The 16,557-nt window shown below is 39.4% G+C and overlaps 1 protein-coding gene across 1 annotated transcript in view; it reads left to right on the top strand.

The window, feature by feature from the left end:
• DMXL1 (Dmx like 1) overlaps positions 1-16,557 on the top strand; it is a 302,187-nt gene that overhangs the window by 153,844 nt on the left and 131,786 nt on the right. Inside the window, exons 11-13 of the mRNA XM_007949162.2 lie at positions 2,136-2,389; positions 2,496-3,180; positions 3,272-3,393. Of these exons, the coding sequence (XP_007947353.1) occupies positions 2,136-2,389; positions 2,496-3,180; positions 3,272-3,393 (1,061 nt within the window). The remainder of the gene's footprint in view (positions 1-2,135; positions 2,390-2,495; positions 3,181-3,271; positions 3,394-16,557) is intronic.

Raw genomic sequence — 16,557 nt, 5'->3', positions numbered from 1 at the left:
CTGATTTATAGTTTTCTTCCCAAGTTTAGAACAGTCTGTTCTATCTTGTAGTTGTCTTGACTTCCCTACCATCTAGAAGTTCTGTAACAACACAGTTTTTTCCCTCTTTTTGGTTTGCAGTTGTCCTTATTTGTCAATAGATGTCTCTGGTTCCCTGTTTACAATCTTGTAGGCTTATTTACCTTGGATACTAACATAGCTGGGTTGGTTTCTGGGTTATATCATCATGTGTGTTAATGATCAGTTGTTGTTGGCTGTTGCTTCTCTGCCCAAAGGACTCCCTTTAGCATCTCTTGTAAGATTGATCTGGTTTTAACAAATTCCCTTAATTTCTGCTTATCTGGAAATGTCCTAATATCACCATCATATTTGAGGGACAGTTTTGCTGGGTACATAATTCTTGGTTGAATTATTTTTTTCTCTTGCAGTGTTTTATATACTATCCCATTGTCTTCTCACCTGCATGGTTTCTGTCAAGAAATCCAAGCTTAGTCTTATTGGTTGCCCCTTGTAGGTAACTTTTCATTTTTCCCATGCTGTTCTTAGGATTCTTTCTTTGTCTTTGGTTTTGTTAAGTTTGATGATGATATATCTGGGTGATTTTCTTTTGGGGTCTATCCTGTTTGGGGTTCGTTGGAGTTCCTGAATGGATATATTCTCATCTTTCATCATACCAGAAAAATTCTCTTCCAACAAATCTTCAACAATTTTCTCAGTGGCTTTATTTTTCTCTTCCTGTTCTAGAATTCCAATTACATGTAGGTTATTCATTTTGCTGGTATCCCATACGAATCTTAGGCTTTCTTCATTTTGTTTTGATCTCTTTTTCTGATTGATCCCTTTCCAAAGAAGTGATCAGGTATTTGCCTTCAACCTCACTAATTCTGTCTTCCACTGATTCAATTCTACTCCTTTGTCCATTCAATGTATTTATCTTTTTCTGAAAATTTAATATTAATCTTCTGGATTTTTGCATGTAGATTTTGTATCATTTCTAATTTTTCATTTATTTTTTCATTTTGTTCTTGTATTGTCTTTTGAAATTGTTCTAGGGTTTTCTCTGTGTTTTCCTTGATCTGCCTCTCAGTTCATTGAAGATACCTAAATATAATTCTTTTGAATTTTTTATCAGGGAGTTCCAATACTGCATCTTCCTCAGGGATTTGTTTTGGGTCTGTATTCTGGTCCCTTGTTTCTCCTGCTTTATCTTGCTTCTTTGTTTGGACTGTGATGCTCTTTTGTCTCTGAGGCATTTTGACATTTTTATGTTTATATTTAATTGGTGATTATATGTTGGAGTGACTTGCCCACGATTTTTGTTTTGTTTGTATGTTACCTACGCAAGCAGGATACTGTGCTGTACTCCTCTATTCGCTAGTTGACAGCACTTACACACTCACCACCTGTCTCCTTTCCTGTTGTCAGCCTCTCATATGTCCCTGCTGACCTTGGCAAACAGCCTATTCTTAGGTCCCTGGAATCCAAATGAGAATGCTATCACTTTAAAATCCAAAATAGTTGCCACTTGTAAAGATTCAAAATGGCTGCACCCTTGGTCACTTTAAATATCCAAAATGGCCGCCACTTGTAAACATTGAAAATGGCTATGCCGTTGGTCACTTTGAATTTCCAAAAATGGCCACCACATGTAAACAATCAAAATGACCGTGCCCTCTGCACAGTGGAAAGTCAGCAGCTCAGGTTGTCTCCTTCCTTGCTGTTTCCCTTCCTAATCATAGGCCACCAGCATAGTCATCCCTGCAGCCCTTGGTGACCAGGGTTGATCTTTAGGTCAATTCTCAGGTCCAAACACCACTTGGAAATATTCAGGCTGTTGGTCCTGTCACAGTAGCTGACAGTCTGCAGGTCTGACCATCTCTCTACTCACTGTTTTCATTCAGGTTTTTCCACTGTTGCTGTTGCGTAGTTCCTTTCAAAGCTCAGGGCTCCAGGATTATCTTCTGTATCTCTGTCAATTGGTTTTTTCTTTTCTTTGTTGAAGAGTGTCTGTGTTGCTTGTCGGCCTATTCCTCCTCCTTACTGGAAGTCCCTGAAATGCATGTTTTAAAGGTATTTCTTAATTTACAGTAATAGATTGAGTGTATTTACTTGGTTCATAACCCTTTTACTTGTAGAAACCGATGAAGTTGTTGATGATCTGAAAATAAATCATGAGAAGAAGGAAATGGGCAGTGATAAAATAGTACCAAACACAAGTTTTGTATCATTACCATCAGCTGCCATTGATCATCAAATTGAAGTACTTCTGTCTGAATGGAGTAAAAACGCTGACATGCTGTTCAGTATTCATCCCATGGATGGTTCTTTGCTGGTTTGGCATGTGGATTGGCTGGATGAATACCAGCCTGGTATGTTTCGTCAAGTTCAGGTACTATTATTAGGATCTCTGGAGAACTAGTTAAATATGTGTATACTGTTTCTTAATAGCACTTATGTAATTTAACTGGTTCTAATACTTGCTTTCTTAATTCTAGGTGTCCTTTGTTTCCAGAATTCCTGTAGCTTTCCCCACAGGTGATGCAAACTCTCTCTGTAAAAGCATTGTGATGTATGCTTGTACTAAGAATGTTGACTTGGCTATTCAGCAAGGCAAACAAAAGCCTTCTGGTCTCACACATTCCACATCAATGCTTATCTCTTCTGGTCATAGTAAATCAACTAATAGTTTAAAATTAAGTATTTTTACCCCGAACGTTATGATGATTTCAAAGCATGCTGATGGTTCTCTCAATCAGTGGCTGGTCAGTTTTGCTGAGGAATCTGCTTTTTCTACAGTTCTCAGTATTTCCCACAAATCCAGATATTGTGGTCATCGCTTTCATCTTAATGATTTAGCTTGCCACTCAGTATTACCGTTATTACTGACAACATCACACCATAACGCATTAAGGACGCCAGATGTTGATAATCAAAAACAACCTTATGATGCTGTCAATACTGAAGAATGTTCTTTGGGAGAGCAGAATAAAAGCACCATTGACGTCGTATTTCAGGATCCTAATGCAGTTTATAGTGAGCTTATTCTTTGGAGGGTTGATCCAGTTGGGCCATTGTCTTTTTCTGGAGGTGTTTCTGAGCTTGCCCGGATTAATTCTCTTCACGTTTCTGCCTTTTCCAATGTGGCATGGCTTCCTACCCTTATACCCAGTTACTGTCTAGGTAAGCATTCTGGTTTCATTTTAGGAAATTTCATTCCTTTTTACAATATCTCTTAACTGATAAATTTTAAATGCTTGTAAATGCTTTCTAGGTGCCTACTGCAACTCTCCTAGTGCATGCTTTGTAGCAAGTGATGGACAATATCTGAGATTGTATGAAGCTGTTATTGATGCCAAGAAACTTTTATATGAGCTTTCCAACCCTGAAATTTCTGTAAGTAAATGTTTTTTAGAACTATTTAAGTATATAATATAACATTTTTAGGTACTTAATATATAATTATTGGACAGGTTTTAGAATTGTGACATAATTGGTAATATGTATATCCTTTTTATTAATTTTTTCTCTTTTATATTATACTCTTATAGTAATTCTTTTTATTTCTTTAAGAAGAAAACGTTTGTTTAATTCATTCAACAAATCTGTTTTCCTACAACATGTGCTTCTATAACACCTCTTAACTCACAGATAAATAAGTGTAATATTTAGATAATAGCAGTGTAATGTGGATGTTATGTTGCTTCATATATTCTTTTTCTAGGCATTGGAGCTAGAATAACAGCAGTAAGATTTTGATCTTAAACAATGAAAGAAAAAGCCCTCAGCTAGGTTGTAATACAGACTGGAGTCTTTTCAACACCATTGCCAACTTTTTGCCTTATGACAGGCTACCCTTACTCCTATGCCTAACTTACAATAATCCATCATCAATATTGTCTCAGCACTTCCAGCAAGCTACCATTTTTTCCAGTCTTTTAGTTTCTATGTTTCTTAATATTCTGAGACAGCCTTTAGTCATATTAGATGCCCACTTGGGAAGGTCAAGCTATCTTTCCAGCTATTAATTAATGTTTTTGTTAGTGCTTTAGTCACAAAATTGCATAGGTGTGAAAGGGGCAGTGAGGCTGCATCTTCTGACCTCCTCTAACCCCACAAGAGGAAGATAGAATCACAATCAGTAGCCCAAGGCCTATTCCTGTGAGGCCAGATGTGCCTCTTCCCTCCAACCCTTTTAACAACCCTGACACCACAGGGTTGTCTGTGTGACCCTGGCCACACAGAACTCACAAATTATGGGGTTTATTAGGGAAGCAGAAGGCTACAATTCAAGTTCAAGAACATGCTCAGTCTCTCTCAGCCCACCATCTCTCAGCCGGCAGTCTCTCTCAGTCTCTCTCCCAGCAGTGCACAACTCTCATGTCTCTCTCTCTCAGGAATACCTGTCTCTCACATCTCCCAGTTGGCAGTGAGAGATTCCTTCTGCCTCTAGGAGGGCTCCTTTTGAGACTGGCAGAGTGATCAAACTAACCAATCCCAACATCAGAATTCTATACACCTGAGAGAGCGTGAACTTCCCAGAACATTGCTTTGTGCAGCTCTCAACAGAAATACCCCTGGTGGATAACTTTAACAATCAGGAGCTACTCAGTTGCTTATAGCAAATTCCACCATGGAGTTTACAAAGACTTAATGGCTAGAAAAACCACACTATGTAATTTACTATACTGCAATAGGTTTCAGTGATCTGCCTCAATGCTGTCTTTTTTTTTTCCAGGATCTATTTTTACTGTGTGATTTTACAGAATGCAGCGTTTTGCAGAAACACATACATAGTGTTACAGCGTAACTACAGAAGTTTATTGAGGGCCTAATGTTTATCAGGCATTATTTGTGGGGCAGGGCCCTCAATGCTGTTGAGTCATTTTGACTTATGGTGACCCTATAATGACAGAATAGAACTGCCCTGTAAGGTTTCCAAGGCTATAATCTTTACAGAAGCCAATTGCCACTTCTTTCTCCTGTGGAACAGCTGGTGGTTTTGAACCAGTAACCTTTCAGTTAGCAGCCAAGTGCTTAACCACTGTGCCTCCAGGGTTAGATGTGAACAAAAATCCATTACAGAGCTTACATTCTAGTGAAGGAAGATGGGAAGGAAAAAGGTAAAATTATATTAATTAAATACTATGGGAAGAGTGTTGCAAAGGAAGTAGCAAGTGCCAAGTAAGTAACTGGTTAAGGAAAACTTCACAGACAGATAACATTTCAAGTAAAATCCTGAAGGAGATATGAGAGATAGCTATGTGGATATTTATTGTTGTTTGCTATCAAGTCAATGCCAACTAATAGCAACCCTTTAGGACAGGATAGAACTGCCTCATAGGGGTTCCTAGGCTTGTAATACTTACGGGAACAGATTGCCTGGTCTTTGCTCCCTCAGAGCCACTGGTGGGTTTGAACCACAGTCTTTTGATTAGCAACCATGCTCTTAACCATTGCACAGCAGGACTTTTGTAGATATTTAAGGGAAGAGTATTTCAGTTGAAGAACAGCCAATGTGAAGGTCAGAGCATGTTTGGTATATAAAGGAATAGCAATGAAGCCTTTGTGGCTGTAGTGTAGAGTAAGTTAGGTAGAGGGTAGTTGGGGATTAAGTTAGAGGTTAGCCTGGCCAAATCATGTAAGGGCTCATAAGTTAGGCTTTTACTCTGAATTAACATGGAAGCAAACCATTGAAGAGAATGATTGAATGATATGATCTAACATATTTTAGAAGGATCACTCTGGTTGCTGTGTGTATATTATATTTGAGAAGCAGAAGTGGAATCAGAGAGACCAATTTAGGAAGCTACTACAGAAGAGATAGACAAAAGGGGCTTGGACTAGAGTGGTAACAGTACAGATGTAAAAATTGGTCAAATTCTGCCTTCTAAAAATTAAATTTTTATGTGCTTCCAAAGACTTCTCCAAAAGCATAAAAAGAGAACCTACAGATTGGGAAAGAAAATTCGGCAATGACATATCTGACAAGGGACTTATCTCTAGAATTTATAGAATATTCCAACACCTCAATAACAAAGAGACAAATAATCCAATTTAAAAATGGGCAGAAGGCATGAATAAACACACTTCACCAAGGAGGATATTCAGGCGGCCAACAAACATATGAAGAAATGCTTACGATCATTAGCCATTAGAGAGATGCAAATCAAAACAACGAGATACTACCTTGCCCCAGCACTAGTAGCAAAGTTCAACAAAACAGAAAATAACAGATGCTGGAGAGGATGTGGAGAGATTGGGATACTCCTACACTGCTGGTGGGACTGTAAAATGGTACAACCACTGTGGAAAGCAGTATGGCAATTCCTTAAAATGTTGGAAATAGGAATACCACTTGATCTAGCCATTCCATTACTCGGTATATATCCTACAGAAGTGAGAGCCAAGACAAGAACAGACATACGCACACCCATGTTTATCACAGCACTATTTACAATAGCCAAAAGATGGAAACAACCTACGGGTCCATCAGCTGAGGAATGGATAACCAAACTATGGTACATACACATGATGGAATACCGTGCAACCCTAAAGAATAATGTAGAATCTGCAAAACACCGCATAACATGGATGAACTTGGAGGACATTATGCTGAGTGTAATAAGTCAACCACAGAAGGACAGATACTGTATTAGTTCATTATTGTAAAAGTCAAGGAATGGTTTATATAGGTTGTTGTTGTTATATGCCGTTGAGTTGGACCCGACTCATAGCAACCCCTCCTTGGGTTTCCGAGGTGGTATCACTAGGAAAGTAGATTGCCCAACTTTCCTTCCATGGAGTGGCTAGTGGGTTTGAACTGCCAGCCTTCTGTTTAGCAGTCAAGTGCCTTAGGCACTACGCTACCAGATCTCCCAAGACTGCCAGGCTACCTGGCGGGGAGTGGCTGGTGGGTTTGAACCTCCAGCCTTGGGTGTGGCAGCTGACTGCCTGAGGCCCTGAGGCCATCCCCTAGGGCCAAAACCACACTTCCCAACTGACTGCATTGGACTCCTAGAAGGAAATTTTCTTTGTTGGTTACTAGGGGTGGGAGGGGAGGAGAGGGAACACTGTTAGATAGGTAGAGATAAGTATTGATTTGGATGAAGAGAAGGGCAGTACTACCAAATGTGAGTGATCAACATGGTGGCATTGAGGAAAAGAAAGACAGAGAGAAAGGTACATGGGAGGTGCAGACAACAAACATGAACCCTTTTGCACATACAGTACTGCTTTGTCAGTGAAGGCAAACACAGGTATACGGGTGGATAGATGGGTGGGCAGGCTGAACTAATAGGTATGTCTGTGGGAGCTCTGGTAGCATAGTGGCTAAGGCACTTGACTGCTAACCAGAAGGCTGGAGGTTCAAACCCACCAGCCACTCCTCAGAAGGAAGATGGGGCAATCTACTTCTGTAGTGATACTGCCTCAGAAACCAAAGGAGGGGTCGCTATGAGTCCAACTCGACGGCACATAACAACAACAACAGCATGCAGCAGGGAGTGTACCCAAGACCATGTATAGGGTTGGCAGACAGTGGTTCTATAAATGTATTTGTATGTTCTGTAAGAATTCCCAGGTGTATAGTAGAGCTGACAAGGGACAAGTTTGTAGTCACATCTTGGTCACAGCCAGCTACCCAGAGGGGGCAAGTAGTTGAACCTGTGAGCTCAGGACTATACTCACAGGGAACATCAAGCTCAATTGGCATAACATACTATACAAAACATTGTTCCACCTCCTACTTTGGTGAGTAGTGACTGGGATCTTAAAAGCTTACAAGTAGCTATCTAGATGCAACAATGGGTCTCTCCTCATCCAGAGCAAAGAAGAATGAAAGAAAACCAAAGATTCATGGAAACAATTAGTCATCGTGACCGGTACACCATGTGATCCTCAGCCTATATGATTATGAGACCAGAACTAGAGGGTGCCGGGCTACCACTGTCAGCCGCTCAGAGGGGCATCTATGGAGGAGATCCTGAATAGAGAGGGAGAGCAATGTGGAACAAAACTCAAAATCATTTGGGGAAAAAAAGGGGGGGACCAGGCTTGTTGGTCCGATAGAGCCTGGGGGAACCACTGAGACTATGGTCCCTAGCTGTCCTTCAGGTCTGGAATTGAACCCATACCTGTGGCTTCCAGCCAAACAAAAGACAGGCATATGAGTTTAACATGTACCTGAGGTAGATACACACCTTGGAGAGAACAATCATGGGAGAAAGAAGGACCATTTATGCACAGGGAGACAGTTCAGGGGATAGGAGTGCATAGAGGGATGGACACAGGGAAGAGGTAACTATCGGGAGAAAGTGGGAGGAGAGCTGTTGCGTTGGAGTAAATTGTGATCAGTGTCATGAGACAACGTGTGTGTGAACTGCTGTATGGAAAGTTAATTTGCTCTGTAAACTTTCACCTAAATCAACAATTTAAAAAAAAAGTCAAATTCTGAATGTGTTTTGAATATCGAATAGTCAGGATTGGACTAGATACTCTGTGTGTGTGTTTATGTGTAAGAGAAAAAAGGAAGATTCCCAAGGTTTGCGACTGAGCAGCAGGAAGAATAGAGTTGCTGTGAGTTGAGATGAAGAATATTGTAGAAGGAGCAGGTTTTGAGGAGCAGAAGGATTCAAGTCTGGATTTAGACATGTTAATTTTGAGATGATGCCTGTTTGACTTCCTAGAAACACAGTAGGCAAGTCTGTAGAGTTTGGAAGGAAGCCTAGACTGATGTTAGAAATGTGCTAATTGTCAGCATATAGATTTTAAGCTCTTGGACTTAATGAAATCCCTGAGGGAAGGAATATAGTTAGAAGGATTGACCCCTGTGGCATTCCATTGTTAAAGTGGTATAATGGGAGCCAAATGAAAAAAATATTTCAAGGATGTGGAAGTGTTGACCAGGATCGATGCAGAGATCATTTGTGACCTGCAGTAGAGCAGTCATAAGTGGTTCAAGAAATCAGCATGTATAAACAGTATTTCAGCTTGTTTCTTTAGGTTCATTCTTCCAACCTTTAAATTTTTCTATAGGCAGATAACCAGTTTTGCTAGCACCGTTTGTTAAAGAGACCATCTCTTCCCCGTTTAATGGATTGTGGCCCTTTGTTGAAGATCAGCTGTCTTTAGAAAGGATTTACATCTGAGTTCTCAATTCTGTTCCATTGGTCTGTGTGTCTGTCATTGTATCAGTATCAGGCTGTTTTGACTACTGTGGCTATGTAGTAGGTTCTGAGATTTGGTAGTTTGAGGTGTCCTACTTTATTCTTCTTCAGTACCTGCTTTCGGAGCCTCTTTCCTTTCCATATAAAGTTGCTCATTAGTTTTTCCATCTTGTTAAAGAATGCTGTTGGAATTTATATTGGGATTGCGTTGTAAATATAGATAAATTGCACTGGATAGTTCTGACATTTTCACAGTGTTCAGTCTTCTGTCCATGAACATGGTTGTTTTCCATTTATGTAAGTCTCTTGGTTTCCTTTTTTTTTTTTTTTTTGCCTTTTGGTTTCTGGCGATAGCATTTTGTAGTTTTCTCTGTATAGGTTTTTTACATCCCTGGTTAGATTTATTCCTAAGTATTTTAGCATTTGGGAGGCTATTGTATTGGAATTGTTTTCCTGATTTCATTTTCAAAGTTCTCTTTGTGGTATATGGAATCCAACTGATTTTTGTATGTTGATCTTGTATCCTGAAACTTTGCTGAATTTTACTGTTAGTTCCAGTGGAATCTTTGGGATTTTCTGGGTATGGTATCACATCATCTACATATAGGCATAGTTTTACTTTTTCCCTAACAGTTTGGATGTCCTTTATTTCCTTTTCTTGCCTCGTTGCTCTAGCTAGGACTTCTAGTTCATTGTTGAATTGGAGTGGTGATAAAGTGTGTCTTTGTCTGATTCCCATTCTTAATGGAAATGCTTTCAGTCATTCTCTGTTGAGGATAATGTTGGCTGTTGGTTTTATATAAATACCCTTGATTATGTTGAGTAATTTCTCTTCTATTCCTGTTTTGCTGAGAGTTTTTATAAGAAGTGGGTGTCTTTTCAGCATTGAGATGATCATATGATTCTTTTATTTATACATTGGATTATGTTGGTTGATTTTCTAATGTTGAGCTATCCTTGCGTACCTGGCATGAATCCCACTTGATCATGATGTTTTATGTTTTGATATGCTGTTGAGTTCTATTGGCTAGAATTTTGTTGGGAATTTTAGGACTGTATTCATGAAGGATGTTGGTCTGTAATTTTCTTTTTTCGCTTGACTTTGGTATCAGGGTTATGCTGGCTTCCTAGAATGAATTTTAGAGCATTCCTTCCTTTCCTTTGTGCTGAAATAGGTTTAGTAGTATTGGTGTGAACTCTTCTCTGAATGTTTGGTAGAATTCTCCATTGAAACTGCCCCAATCCAGGCTTTTTTGTTGGGATTTGTTTTCTTTTGTTTTAAAATTATTATTATTTGGTATTTTGTTTTGTTTGGGTCTGTTCAGGTTTTATACCTCACTTTCTTTAGTTTAGGTAGGTATGTTTTCTAGAAATTTGTGCATTTCCTCTAGGTTTTCAAATTTGTTGGAGTACAGTTTTTCATGAGGAGTCAGCCACAGGGATCCAGGTAAGTAGAGGTCTTAAGTCTTGAGGCTGTGCCACTGGTGTTTCAAACCCAGCAGGGTGCACATGGTACACAGGTATCAGCCCGGCTTACAGACTGAGATAAACTAGGAAGAAGGAAGAGGCCATCTACTTCTCAAGAATTGGCCAGTGAAACCCTATGAATAGCAGAGAAACACTGTCTGATATGTTACTGTGCAACATTATAAATAGTCCAGAAACATTGTCTAATACAGAGGAGGAGGATGAGTCACTTCGCTTAGAAAGCTCTCAAAGTAGGACTGGGAAAGAGCTGCATCATCAGAGTAAAACCAGCCTTACTCATATGGATAAGGAAAAGCTTTCGAGACCTTCATTTGCTGACGTGGCACCACTCAAATTGAGAAACAGCTACAAACATCCATTAATAATCAGAACATGGAATGTATGAAGTATGAATCTAGGAAAATTGGAAGCTGTCAAAAATGAAATGGAATGCATAAAGATTGATATCCTAGGCATTAGTGAGCTGAAATGAACTGGTTTTGCCCATTTTGAATCAGACAACTATATGGTCTACTATGCCGGGAGTGGCAGTTTGAAGAGGAATGGCGTGGCATTCATCATCACAAAGGTTGTTTCAAGATCTGTCCTGAAGTACAATGCTGTCAGTGATAGGATAATATCCATACGCCTACAAGGAAGACCCATTAATATGACTACTATTCAAATTTATGCACCAACCACCAAAGCCAAAGATGAGGAAATTGAAGATTTTATCAACTTCTACAGTCTGCAATTGACCGAACATGCAATCAGGATGTGTTAATTATCAGGTGACTGGAATGCAAAAGTTGGAAACAAAGAAGAATCACCACTAGTTAGAAAATTTGGCCTTGGTGACAGAAATAAGCTGGAACTTGCATGATAGAATTGTGCAAAACCAGAGCCTTGTTCATTGCAAATACTTTTTCAGCAACACAAACGGTGGCTGTACATGTGGACTTCACCAGATGGAACACACAGTAATCAGATTGACTACATCTGTGGCAGGAGGCGATGGAAAAGCTGGTTATCTTCAGCCAAGACCAGGCCAGGAGCTGATTGTGGAACAGACCATCAACTGCTCATATGGAAGTTCAACTTGAAGTTGAAGACAATTAAAACAAGTGCGCGTGAGCCAAAAGATGACTTTGAATATATCCCTCCTGAATTTAGAGACCATCAAAAGAATAGATTTGATGCATTGAGCACCAGTGACTGAAAACCAGAAGAATTGTGGGATGACATCAAGAGCATCATCCATGAAGAAAGCAAAATATCATTAAAATACTACAAGGAAAGAAAAGACAAAAATAGGTATCAGAAGAGACTCTGAAACTTCCATTTGAATGAAGAATAGCTAAAGCAAATGGAAGAAATGACAAGATAAAAGAGCTGAACAGAAGATTTCAAAGAGCAGCTGGAGCAGACAAAGCTAATTACTATAATGAAATGTGCAAAGACCTGGAGTTAGAAAAACAAAAGGAAAGAACATGCTCGGCATTTCTCAAGCTGAAAGAATTGAGGAAAAAATTTAAGTTTCGAGTTGCAATATTGAAAGATTCTATGGGCAAAATATTGAATGATGCAGGAAGCATCAAAAGAAGATGAAAGGAATACACGGAGTCGCTGTACCAAAAAGAACTGGTCGATCTTCATGCGTTTCAGGAGGTGGCATATGATCTAGAACCACTGGTGTTGAAGGAGGAAGTCGAAGCTGCAATGAAGGAATTGGCAAAGAACAAGGCTCCAGGAATTGATGGGATACCCATTGAGATATTTCAACAAACGATGCCCCACTGGAGGCACTCCTTAGTTATTCCAAGAGATTTGGAAGACAGCTACCTGGCAATTGACTGGAAGAGATCCTTATTCGTAACCATTTCAAAGAAAGGTGATCCCACCGAATCTGGAAATTATCAAATGATGTCATTAATATCACACACAAGTAAGATCTTATTGAAGATAATTCAAAAACAGTTGCAGCAGTATATTGACAGAGAACTTCCAGAGGTACAGGCTGGATTCAGAAGAGGATGTGGAACAAGGAATATCATAGCGGTTGTCATATGGATCTTGGCTGAAAGTAAAGAATACCAGAAAGATGTTTACTTGTGTTTTATTGACTATGCAAAGGCATTTGATTGTGTGGATCATGACAAATTATGGATAACATTGAGAGGAATGGAAATTCCCGAACACTTGATTGTACTCATGAGGAATCTGTACCTTGACCAGGAGGCTGTCGTTCGAACAGAACAAGGGGACACTGCATGGTTTAAAATCAAGAAGGGAGTGCATCAGGGTTGAATCTTTTCTCCATACTTACTCAATGTTTACTGAGAAAATAATCCAAGAAGCTGGACTATAGGAAGAAAAACATGGCATCAGGATCGGAGGAAAAATCATTAACAACCTGAGATACACTGATGATACAACTTTGCTTGCTGAAAGTGAGGATGACTTGAGGCCCTTACTGATGATGATTGAAGAATACAGTCTGCAGTATGGATTACATCTCAATATAAGGAAAACAAAAATCCTCACAACTGGACCAATAAGCAGCATCACAATAAATGGAGAAAATATTGAGGTTGTCAAAGAATTCACATTGCTTGGTTCTGCAGTCAGCACCAATGGAAGCAGCAGTCAGGACATTAGATGATGTGTAGCACTGGGCAGGTCGGCCATGAAGGAACTGTTTCAAGTGCTCAGGAGGAAGGATGTCTCCTTGAGGACTAAGGTGCACCTAACACAAACCTATTTTCAATTGCCTCATATGCATTTGATAGCTGGACAATGAATAAGGAAGACCGAAGAAGAGTTGATGCTTTTGAGTTGTGGTGCTGGAAAAGAATGCTGAAAGTACCATGGACTGCTAAAACAACTAACAGATTTGTCCCGGAGGAAGTGCAGCTGAGATGCTACTTTGAAACAAGAATGGCCAGAGTTCATCTCACCTACTTTGGTCATGTTGTCACATGGGACCATTCCCTGGGGAAGGATGTCATGCTTGGTAAGGTGGAGGGTTGATGAAAAAGGGGAAGAAAGACCTTCAATTAGATGGATTGACACACTGGCTGCTACAGTGGACTTAAGTATAGCAAGGATCATGGAGCTGGCGTGGGATATGGCAGTGTTTCGTTTTGCTGTGCTTGGGGTCTGTATGAGTCAGAAATGACTTGACGGCACCTAACAACAACAGTTTTTCATAGCATTCTGTTAGGATCCTGTTCATTTCAGCTGGTTGTGTTGTCATGTCACTCATCTCACTTCTTATTTGAGTAATTTGTTTCTGCTTTCATGGATTTGGCCAGTGATTTGTCAATTTTATTGATCCCTTCAAAGAACCAACTTCTTATCTTACTGATTCTGTAATCTTTATTACAGGAGCTCTGGTAGCATAGTGACTAAGGCACTTGACTGCTAACCAGAAGGCCGGTGGTTCACACCCACCAGGCATTCCTTGGAAGGAAAGTTGGACAATCTACTTCCATATTGTTACTGCCTTGGAAACCCAAGGAGGGGTCACTATGAGTTGGGTCCAACTCGATGGCATGTAACAACAACAACAGTCTTTATTACTTCCTTTCTTTTGGTGACTGTAGAATTCTTTTCCTGCTCTCTTTCTAGTTTGTCAGTTTGTGAAGTTAATGTTTTGATTTTGACCCTTTTGTCTGTAAGCATGTATTGCTATAAATTGATTTGTGGCACTGCTTTTGTTGTGTCTTAAAGGTTTTCATATGTTATCTTTTCATTCGCATTTGATTCTAGGATTTTTTTTTTTTTTTTAATTATATCTTTGATTTCCTCTATTACCTAGTCGTTTTTAAGCAAGGTGTTAAGAGTTTGTTTCATGTATTTTGGAGCCTTGTCATTGAGTCCGTATACATTTATTATGATTATGTCCTCTTGATGGATTGATCCTTTACTCGTTGTATAATGCCTTTCTTGATCTTTAATAGTGGATTTTGCCTTAAAGTCTATTTTATGAAAGATTAATATTGCCCTTCTTACTCTTTCTTGATTATTGTTTGCTTGGTTCGTTGGGTTTTTTTTTTTTTTTCCCATCTTTTTCATTTTAGTTTATTTATGTCTTTGTGTCCATGGTGTGTCTCCTGTAGACAACATATTTATATTGTTGTTGTTAGATGCTGTTGAGTCACCAAAAGACATATTGATAGGTCTTTCTTTCTTGTTAATCCATTCTGCCATTCTTTGTCTCTTTCATGGCCATTTACATTCAGTGTAATTATCAATAGGTATGAGTTTACTGTTCTAATTTTGTTGTGCTTTTTTTTTTTTTTTGTAGTGTTGATGGTTTTTCCTCGTTCTTCTTAATTTTCTGTACTGAGTTCTTTTTGCTTGTGACTTTTTGTTTCATTTCTTTCTTTGTTGTTGATTTTTTGTTTACTGAGTTTTTATGTTTTTTCTCTTCTATTATTTTGATGAGTAGGTTTGTTAGCTTTCTTTGCCATTACCTTAAAATTGACCCCTTTCTTCCTAAGTTTAAAGTAATCTTTTATTTCTTGATATCACCTTGACTTCCTTTCCATATGTAAGTTCCATAAGTACACCGTTTATTTCCCCTTTTTATATAGAAAATTGTCATTTGAAGATTGACTCAGTGTTGTGGTTACCTAGTGCCCCTCTGACAGGAATATACCACAAATGGGATGACCTTAACAAACAGGAGTTTATTCTCTTACAGTTTAGAGGCTTTTCGTCCAAGTTCAAAGTGCCAGGCTCTAGGGGCTGGGGGAAAGCCCCTCAACCTTGGGGTCCAGCTTTGCCTCCTGCTCCTGGCCCACTGGAGCTAGAGGCATTTCTTCACTCAGACAGCTACTGGCTGCTGAGGCTGAGAAAGCCCCAAGACTGACAAATAAAAAGGCACAGTTCCGATGTTACCAAACCACACAGCAGGACATTAATTCAAGTTCATTGTATGTCCCAAGGTCAGCAGAGCATGACAGGCAGCTGAACAACGACACGGCTACATGCATGGTCCAAGCGTGCCATATGCTAGAGACCATTCCCAATCTTCTCCTTATATACAGGAAGCAGACCACATCCCAAAGGCAGCTTCTGAGCTGCTTGTAGATCCCACCATGGAGTTGATTGCCAGTCTCATCATGGGGGATAACTACCACCAGTTGCCCAGCCACTAAACCAGGCCCAGCCAAGTTGACACACAAACATAACTACCAAACTCAATTTCCTTATTTTCAGTTTTTTAACTTTTATTTCATTTTTCAGAATTCTTTTTCTGGCTTGGTATCTGGCTGCTGTGGTCTTATGTCCTAATCACATAAGGTTGTTATGTAATGTTGTTTGTTTCTCTGTCTGAAGGACTTCCTTTAATATTTCTTGTGAGGTTAGTCTAGTTTTTACAAATTTCCTTAATTTCTATTTATATGGAAATATCCTAATTTCACCATATTTGAGACAGTTTTGCTGAATATATGATACTTGGTTGACATTGTTTTTTGTTTAAGGTTTTATATATGTTATCTTATAGCCTTCTTGCCTGCATGGTTTCTTTTGAGTAATCAGAGCTTAGTCTTATTAGTTCCCCTTTGCAGGAGACTTTTCGTTTTTCCTAAGCTGCTATCCAGAAGGGTGGCAGTTCAAACCCACCAGCCACTCCTCAGAAGGAAGATAGGGCAACCTACTTCCATAGAGATACCACCTCGGAAACCCAAGGGGAGAGGTTGCTCTGAGTCTAGTCTACTCAATGGTATTGAGTTTGGTTTGGTTTTTTTTGAGCTGCTATCAGGAGTCTGTGTTTGGTTTTGGCTAATTTCATTATGACGGTATGTCTTGCTGACTTTCTTGTGGAGATCTGTCCTGTGTGGGGTTTGTTGAGCTTCTTGGATGGATATCTTCTCATCTTTCATGATATTAGGGAATTTTTCTGCTAGCAAATCTT

Source organism: Orycteropus afer, unplaced genomic scaffold (genome assembly GCF_000298275.1).
Source record: "Orycteropus afer afer isolate SDZICR_OR568_19922 unplaced genomic scaffold, OryAfe1.0 scaffold00240, whole genome shotgun sequence".
Lineage (NCBI taxonomy): Eukaryota > Metazoa > Chordata > Mammalia > Tubulidentata > Orycteropodidae > Orycteropus > Orycteropus afer.
Note: the sequence above shows the minus strand (reverse complement) of the source record. Positions and strands in the feature narration are given on the sequence as shown.